This window comes from Siphateles boraxobius, unplaced genomic scaffold (genome assembly GCF_051911475.1).
Source record: "Siphateles boraxobius isolate OS27281-9 unplaced genomic scaffold, OSU_SipBor_1 130, whole genome shotgun sequence".
Classification (NCBI taxonomy): domain Eukaryota; kingdom Metazoa; phylum Chordata; class Actinopteri; order Cypriniformes; family Leuciscidae; genus Siphateles; species Siphateles boraxobius.
The window spans coordinates 12,841,648-12,850,115 of NW_027508734.1; the positions used below are offsets into that span (position 1 = coordinate 12,841,648).

The 8,468-nt window shown below is 35.7% G+C and overlaps 2 protein-coding genes across 4 annotated transcripts; both read left to right on the forward strand.

Annotated features, from left to right (window-relative positions):
- Positions 1–3,217: 3,217 nt before the first annotated feature.
- Positions 3,218–4,545, forward strand: polr2l (RNA polymerase II, I and III subunit L). Of its 3 annotated transcripts, none has more exons than XM_077227940.1 (3): positions 3,218–3,328; positions 4,038–4,149; positions 4,235–4,545. In XM_077227940.1, the coding sequence occupies exons 2-3, from the start codon at positions 4,055–4,057 to the stop codon at positions 4,341–4,343; spliced, it is 204 nt and encodes a 67-aa protein (XP_077084055.1). In that variant the 5' UTR covers positions 3,218–3,328; positions 4,038–4,054; the 3' UTR covers positions 4,344–4,545. The 3 variants fall into 3 exon arrangements, with proteins under 3 accessions (XP_077084055.1, XP_077084056.1, XP_077084057.1); XM_077227941.1 differs by having other exon boundaries at positions 3,220–3,465; XM_077227942.1 differs by lacking the exon at positions 3,218–3,328 and adding an exon at positions 3,579–3,603.
- Positions 4,546–5,406: 861 nt separating this feature from the next.
- sdhaf2 (succinate dehydrogenase complex assembly factor 2) lies at positions 5,407–8,264 on the forward strand. The gene is made up of 4 exons (XM_077227943.1): positions 5,407–5,622; positions 6,111–6,322; positions 7,538–7,647; positions 7,832–8,264. Exons 1-4 carry the CDS (start codon positions 5,443–5,445, stop codon positions 7,957–7,959), a joined length of 630 nt encoding a protein of 209 aa, XP_077084058.1. The 5' UTR covers positions 5,407–5,442; the 3' UTR covers positions 7,960–8,264.
- The last annotated feature ends 204 nt before the right edge of the window (positions 8,265–8,468 follow it).

Here is an 8,468-nt window from a genome sequence, read left to right on the forward strand (position 1 = left end):
CTTTCCCAGTCTCAGTGTTTTTTTCCGTTAGTTATTTTTGTTCGTTTTTTGAAGGCTGAACTCAATGCTTGCTTAGAGCATATTTTTTTCATACTTGGGACTGATTTCTTTGCTATTTTTCCTTTATTGTATTTACTAAATATAGCAGTGGATTTTAACAGGGAATTAGTAAATCTGCTAACGTAGACATGTTTCTATCACTTGAAAAAAGAAAAGAAAACATCAAAAACATACAAAGGTCTGATGTGATACAACAAAAACTTCACAAAAGAGTAAACAATAATCAAAGGAAAAAGAATATCAAGTGACTTGATGGATCATTTCAGGGGCGCAGATGGCACTAGGGACGGGGGGGACATGACCCCCCCAGATTCATAGTGACCCGATCCGTCCCCCGCCCTCACTATCCCTACGAAAGGCGACAAAAATCGGTAAAACAGAGGATTAACCAGTGTTTTCGCCAAGTACATTAGCCAAAGTAGTGTCCCGGCCCGCCGCTGCTTCAGAATCGGGTCGGGGCAGACGCGGACTGACACACAATAATAATCTACACCGGTCACCATTACTTTGTTTGTACCCACGTTCTCACAACACGCTGTTCTGTTGTCAATAAACACACGATGCCATCATGCCACCGACGTTTACACTCTCTTCTGGGTGTGTGCTACGACTTCTGAGTGACGTCGCCGGGGTCCTATGAGGAGCTGGTAGCTGCCTCAATCGTGCCTGTAGGGGCGGGCCGGTAACCATAGTGATCATATACAATCTATGACTGAGCTGAGTCGGTGATTTTCTGAACTGAAAAAAATCGACTGTATAAATGCCACATAAAGGCAATGAAGAGACAAAAAACAATCACCTCATTTTTTCAAAAACCAAACAATGTAAGTATCCTATGCCTGTTGACTTTCCCAGATGTGGCAGATTAGATTTGTTAAGGGGAATAGCTAGTCTGACAATAATGGCAAGAAGGCTTTTGCACTTAGTAAACACAGCAAAATGTGGAGACCATAACTATGCATTTAGGTGAGTGGACAGAGACAAATAACGAATGAACACAAAAAGAATGGTTGGATAAATCAAACAATGTATCGTCATCAGGAAATAATGTTTTATCTTATCATCTAACCCATTGTACTGTATAAATTGACTGAGGTATGTTCACTGTCGTGTAAGCCACTATAAAAATAATCATAATAAGTAAATTTGTGTGGTGCAAGGTTTATGCAAACAACAAATAAAGGCCTACATAAACTTTTGACATCCTCTTATAGCAGGAAATCAAGTTTTTTCTATTGTATGGACTGGAGCAACGGAGGATATAGATTCTTAAATTATGGGCTATGAAAAACATTTCTTAATTTGTCATACATCATTTGAAAGATATTTCTAATCTATAAATTGCAACAAACTTGTAATTAACACTTAAATTTAAAATTGAGTTATTCTTAGACATTTTTGAAATAGTAGTTTTAGCCATTAATTCTCAGGAATATGTTGTATTTCACATTGTTGTGAAATTCTATAGAGGTATAGAGGGTTAACTGAAATTATAAGATTTAAAACGTTGTCCTCCTGGCCTGCAGGCGATTTCTGATTACAGTAAGGCAGGCCCTAGTCCAGAGGTCTTCAATCCTGCTCCTGGAGGGCCACAGTTTAGTTCCAACCTGCTTCAGCACACCTGCCTTTGTATATTCAAGCGATCCTGAAGAGCTTGATGAGCTGTGTGTTTCAGGTGTGTTTGATTAGGGTTGGAACTAAACTCTGCAGGACAGTGGCCCTCCAGGAGCAGGATTGAAGACCTCTGCCCTAGTCAGGCAAGTGAGGATCTGCAGGAGGGCAGCCACAAAACATACTTTGCTGAAGACATGAAGTTTTGGTGGGTGATTGGCATACTAGTCAAATAATAGTATGATCATGCATTGCTAGTGGTGATCAGGTAGGCCTTTGTTTACCTTTGTTCATTGTTGTTTATCCATGATTTCAAATAAGAATCCCCCAATGGCTTTTTAGTGCAAATCATTGGCCCAAATTACGCAAAGTAACTACTTGAGCACTAGTTAAAGCCCAAATTACGCAAAATAACGAATTTAGTTTAAATCATTTGCTGACAGCTTGATCCCCCCCAGTTAAAAAATCCTATCTGCGCCACTGGATCATTTTGGTAACTGTGGTTTTGCTGCAATCCTACTTTTTTCAAGAAAAGATAATATTTACTGAATTGACAATAGTTTTTATCAGTAAAACACTACTACTTCTATCACTACTTTTACTACAACTAACAACAATAACACCTTATTTATTTTGAAGTGTGCATTGAATGGTCATATACACATTTGATGGTCATATATTATGTAAGAGTTTTAATTTGTTTTACATTCTCATACTTTCATTTGTGTTATTTCAGAGATTTGGTGTCTTTAATTTACACTGATTTTTGGAGTTTGACCAAAAAACACATTTAAGTAAATGTTAAGTTGTCAAAGTCAGAAGGAAAACGCATAATATGAAACCATTAGAGAATGGCAACAGCTAAAGCTACAGAGAGACTAAAAGAGACATTTACAGTATACAAAATATAGTTGGTGCTGTGAAGAATAGAGAAGGGACTAGAAAAGAAGAAAGAGTTATGACTAGATTAAGAATAGCTCACAGTAATTTGAATAGTAGTAAGTTACACTATACATTACAGGGAAGCACCCAACTGTTTTTTTTATGTGTGATTATTGTCAGGTGCATGTGCTTAGATTTACAGGCTGTATGATGGACAGATGAAAAGCACGATGAAAGAAACAGAAAAAGCTGGATTAACAGGGTCAGGAATAAAGGATATACTGGAAAGTGATGTGAATGAACAAGGCAGAAGATGTATTTGCATTTTTTTTTAAACAAGTACAGGTCTTCTGAGGAGAACTTTTCTGTAATCTGTTTTTTTTTATATGCAACAGTAAGGACATCAGTTTTTCCTATAAACGTCTTTAATGTATTTCCTCAGAAGTATCACTTTCATAAGCTCTTACAATATGAACGTGCTGAGATATAAATGAACAAATTACCGTTTGAATTTAAGTTAAGAAGATGTCTGACAAACACAATAGTGTTTTCATACCAACTTTACAGCAGTGCAACACATCTGGATGCAAGCTGCCGTTAAATCCCGAAGAAGAAGAAGAAGAAGAAGAGTTTGACCTTATTTTCGCGGAACGCTTCTCATAACCTTGTTTCCGCCCGTGTGTATTTGACAAACGCAATGCGGAATTTACGCATTTGAAATCCGTCTCGTTTAAGCGGCACAAGTGAAACGTGTGTAGCGTGTGAGATTGTTTTGGTAATATTTCTTACATTTTTGTTCAATCTTTAATAATAATAAAGTAAACTAATTGTTAAAGTTTAGTCGTGGGTTTGTAACTAAGGAAATTACCTCGCGCTGAACCTCGATATTATATATTTTTCTACGAGTTGCTAGTAAGTCTGTAAGCTTTCTGCGCTTATTGTTATAGTAGCATTACATCACGTTTATATCTCAGCATGCATTACTGTGGTACATGTTTATCTTTTCAGCATTGTATTTTTTCCCGGCGTAATTCAATCGAGAGAGAGAGCGTGTGAGTGAGTGTGTGTGTGTGTGTGTGTGTGTGTGTGTGTGTGTGTGTGTGTAACTTACAGTAACGTTATATATTACAAAAATATCATAATTATGACATTAAATTAAAATGATTATGATTGAGGTTGTCATAATTCATATTTGGGATGTTAAAAAGTTAAAATTGTGGGTTTTCAAGTAAGATTTGAACTATTTCAGAATTTCAACTTAGGCTTTGTATTATAGTTATGATTTAAGTCATAATTTCGACATTTTGTCTCATGAATATGACGTCATATTTTGTCATAATTGTCATAATGACAAGCTGATTTTCTTATGTGGCAGAAACAGGATTCCATTTGACTAAAATTGTCTAGTCATAGAGAATCACAATCTATGAACAGTGGAAACCCTGTGTGTTTTCTAATAAACACTTACTTTTTCTTCTTCTCAGGCCTCTCGTCCTTCACAATGATCATCCCTGTTCGCTGCTTCACTTGTGGGAAAATCGTTGGGAACAAATGGGAGGCGTATTTAGGTCTTCTTCAAGCGGAGTATACAGAGGGGTGAGTTCATGAAATGTCCATCAGTGTCTGATTTCTCTGCATGTCTTACGGTCAACTGAATCTCATTCTTTGGTCATTTTCACAGTGATGCTCTTGATGCTCTGGGTTTGAAGAGATACTGCTGTCGCCGGATGCTTCTGGCCCACGTGGATCTTATCGAGAAGTTGTTGAATTATGCACCGCTGGAGAAATGAGGAGCTTTCTGTACAATTTAAGATGAAAATCCCGCTCGGCCTCTTGTATTTTCAAAGACTTGATCCTAATGGAAGATTTACAGACGTGGGCTTCGACACGAACACGGCTGGTTCATTAGAATACATCTGAAGAAATTTATTATGTGAAATGTTTATTAGCATTTTGTCTGTTTGTATTTTGTTAAATAAAGTTTGAAATATATCTGTTGTACAGTTCATTACATTTCTAACTGAACCTGTGTTTAACTAGTGCTATTAAAATGAGGGAATCCAGAAAGGGAAGATTTTCCAATCGTAGAGTGAATCTTGATATTTGAGTTACTGTGCATGTTTGTTTGTACAAAAAAAGGATATTCGTTCTAAAATGGAAGTTGTCATTATTTACTCAGCCTTGTGTTTTAAACCTGTGTTGTCATTTTTCTGTTACACAAGAAGAGAAGCTTTTTTTCCCCACAGCTTTTTACTATATAACAATGGTTCACAACTTTGCAATGACACATCTCTCAAGTGTTAGAAGAACCAGTGTTTGGGTTAATGATTAAAAGTAATGAGAGTTATGTAATCAGATTACTTTTTCAAGTAACTAGTAAAACGACAGATTTCTTTTAAATGTACAAAAACAACATAAAAATGAAAGCTAATTCATAATATTATATAATTCTAAAATAACACTGCTGTCAAAATGGTTGGTAAAAACATTTGAAGATTAAAAAAAATCCATGTATTTAAGTAGCCTACTTTGTTAACTTTATTTTTAATTAGACATTTGTAATCAGATTTTGTGCTTATTCTAGGTTTAATGAAAGTAAAAGAAATGAACAGGAAAATTACCGTTCATAATTAATAACACTGTCCCTTTAAAATAATTATATAAAGCTGAAAACGTCCATCCGCTTTCACAAGTGTTCACTGAAATATAGTCCCTGGGAAACAAACAATAGTTTTTATTTATTTATTAGGATTTACCCTTTGAAACTTAGACGTGTCCGCCCAGTGGTCAAAGATAAACTTAAGATTATAATACACACTTGTCTTGTCTAGACGGCATAGAAAAAAATAACTATTTAAAGCAACATTCAAAATATATTCAAATAGGAAAATGATATTGACCTTACCAACATGGCGCCCGCTCCACTACGTTTCCTGCTCTTCTGTTGTGAAACAGTTGCATAAACTCTCCTTCAAAATAAAACATTGTCAGCCAAGCAAGCACTTGATCAGTTATACATTACTGCAGGTACTTCTCGATAACATGTTTTCAGCAGCTATTGCAAGAAAGGTAAGTTTATTTGCTTTGCATTCATATGTGGCGACAGGTTTTAAAGATCGAATTTGACCTCTGTCTGAAGTGGCATAACAAGAACACCTTTCTGAGCCCATCACAAATTAAATATCATACAGCTAATATATACAATTAAAATTATAGCAGGGGGTTGGAAAGTTGGATACTTATCCTGTCGTTTTGTTTTGAATGTCTGAGCAAGGACAGATGAGGAGATTAACATCTTCATCGTTATTAAACTAACCCCTGAATTCACACACAAGACTAATTTCAATCTTTTGTTATAATAAAGTTTCCTAAACAATGCAACAGATTCTTCATCTCTTGAGATACAGTAATTAATTTTGCTCACTGTATTGATTTAAAACATTAAAACCATAAAAAAATACCTAGAAAAAAAAAACGTTTATGTATATGTATATATACATAATATATGTATATATAGAGGAGATTTTTATCATTGTTTGATTTTGATTTATTCCCAGGTTGTTAGTTCGGTTTGCCGAGCATCACTGCGTCCAGCTGTTGGCACAGTGATTTCTCGAGGTTACCGTGGTGATGCCCCAGAACCAACCCTCATTGAGATCCCACTGCCACCGTGGGAGGAGAGGACAGGCGAGTCCCTGGAGATCAAGAAGAAAAGACTCCTGTATGAGAGCCGCAAGAGAGGCATGCTGGAGAACTGCATCCTTCTGAGGTTAGTAAAGTCCCCCTGTAGTCAATCATTTTATCCCTTAAAATTCATCTTTGATCACCAAAATTACATATTTATGCGTTTTTTTTTCTTGTGAAAAATGCCTTCGTGCCTTAAAATAGCTTGAATGTAACTCTATACCCTTGTTTCATTTAGTTTATGTAGATCCATGAATATGCTCATGAGCCCCGCCTCCGCTCACTCACACCAGCTCAGAGATTCGCCCGCTCATCTTTACTGTAGTAAACGCTGCACAATGGCAATTGGAAATACTGGTTTAATTCAGCCATATATGTTTGAACCAATTAAGAAGGACTGAAAGAGTGAATTATACAGGATCGTCTTCAAGTTTCTGTAATAAAATGGTAATGCGTATTATGTATCGCTCTCTACAATGTTGGACACATAACGGTAATTGATATGATCAGCCTTTGGCTTGACTACGTTATCAAACAGCTAATAATGTGTTGCTAATTTTACTAAAAACATGTTCTCGTTCACCATCTCAGAGTCAGACAGCTGCCTTCTAACAACCAGCATCCTTAGAAACTCTTTGAACAACATAACATTGTAACATAAACCCGTTATTGCTAAATGTACATGATTTTTCATATCAACAGAAAAATATACTGAGATAACCTGGCTTCTCTTGAGACTCATGTTGACGTGATTGGTTACTAGGTAGTTTGTGATGTAAGAAACACTGAGGTTTCAAACCGCGTCTTTTTTTCACTGCAGGAGAAAATACTCAGCAATGGTGTTGACTTATGAATTTGCACATTTGTCTTGAAGCATATTAAAACACCACATAGACATATAAACAACTATATATATATAAACAATTTAACATTTTTGGGTGAACTATTTTGAAGTAAAATAAAATATAAAAAACAATAATTGCCATTGTTTATGTAATTACTACAAAAATTACAAAAAATTAGTTGAAAATTATAATTTGATGTACTAAAATACCTAAAACTGAAATAATTTTTTTATGAAAAACTATATAGACATATTTTTTTTAAATATAAATGACAAAAATACAATAAAATGACTTAAACTTCAACTAAAACAGAACATATGAAAAAAAAAATTGTAAATATTAATAAAAAAATATAATAATAGTATCTCTGTGATACTAAAATGACTCTGTTCCATATTATTCAAAATCAAGGGAAAGCTACTCTGACTACTTTTTTGTTTTTGTTTTGTTACCAGCCTTTTTGCAAAGCGGTACCTGAATACAATGAGTGAATCACAGCTAAAGCAGTATGACAGACTCATCAATGAACCCAGCAATGACTGGGACATCTACTACTGGGCTACAGGTATGAACAGACACATAAGACAGATATTCAGTGGTGTAGAGCTCTGCTCAGGCATGAAATTGACTTTGATTTTATTCATTGAATATTTTTCTGTGGAGTAACAGTAGTGGTGTATTGTGCACAATAAGACCAGGAACATGTATAAAGGAATGAAATGAGTTTGCACACGTCTTCCTCCCGTCAGAGGCTCAGCCGACACCTGATGTGTACCAGGGCGAGGTGATGGACATGCTCAAAGAGTTCGCCAAGAACAAGGACATGGAGCAGCGTCTAGATGCCCCTAATCTTGAATATCTGGACAAGAGCAGTTAAAACTCAGCCTTCTGCCAGAGACTGTCATAGAAAACCAGAACTGAGCTCATAAAACCACCTGAGACTCAACAGACATCATAAATATGATATATATTATCACACACACACACACACACACACACACACACACACACACACACACACACACACACACACACACACACACACACACACACACACACACACACACACACACAGACAGACAGACACACACACACACTTATCAATAAATTATACATATAAACGCTGTACAGTGACTGTGATGTGAAAATAGTAGTTGTATTAAAGTTTGTTCTTATCGATGACTGAAGTGTTTGTCTCAATTGGTTTATAACAACCACAGGAAGAATATTTCTAAAGATTATTTCCAATAAAATATATTATTTCCGGTTATCTTTCTGATGTGACATGGCATGGATGGAACACATTTGTGTCATGAGTACATCCATTAAGAGGTTATAGAGTACTTTGCTATATGCACTGAAAAGCTCAAAGTGTGATTCATGTTA

Coding starts and splice junctions, on each gene's coding strand:
- polr2l (XM_077227940.1), top strand. CDS start 4,055: ATGATCATCCCTGTTCGCTGCTTCACTTGTGGGAAAATCGTTGGGAAC. Junction 4,150..4,234: donor CAAGCGGAGTATACAGAGGG/GTGAGTTCATGA, acceptor TCATTTTCACAG/TGATGCTCTTGATGCTCTGG.
- sdhaf2 (XM_077227943.1), top strand. CDS start 5,443: ATGATATTGACCTTACCAACATGGCGCCCGCTCCACTACGTTTCCTGC. Junction 5,623..6,110: donor CAGCAGCTATTGCAAGAAAG/GTAAGTTTATTT, acceptor ATTTATTCCCAG/GTTGTTAGTTCGGTTTGCCG. Junction 6,323..7,537: donor GAGAACTGCATCCTTCTGAG/GTTAGTAAAGTC, acceptor TTTTGTTACCAG/CCTTTTTGCAAAGCGGTACC.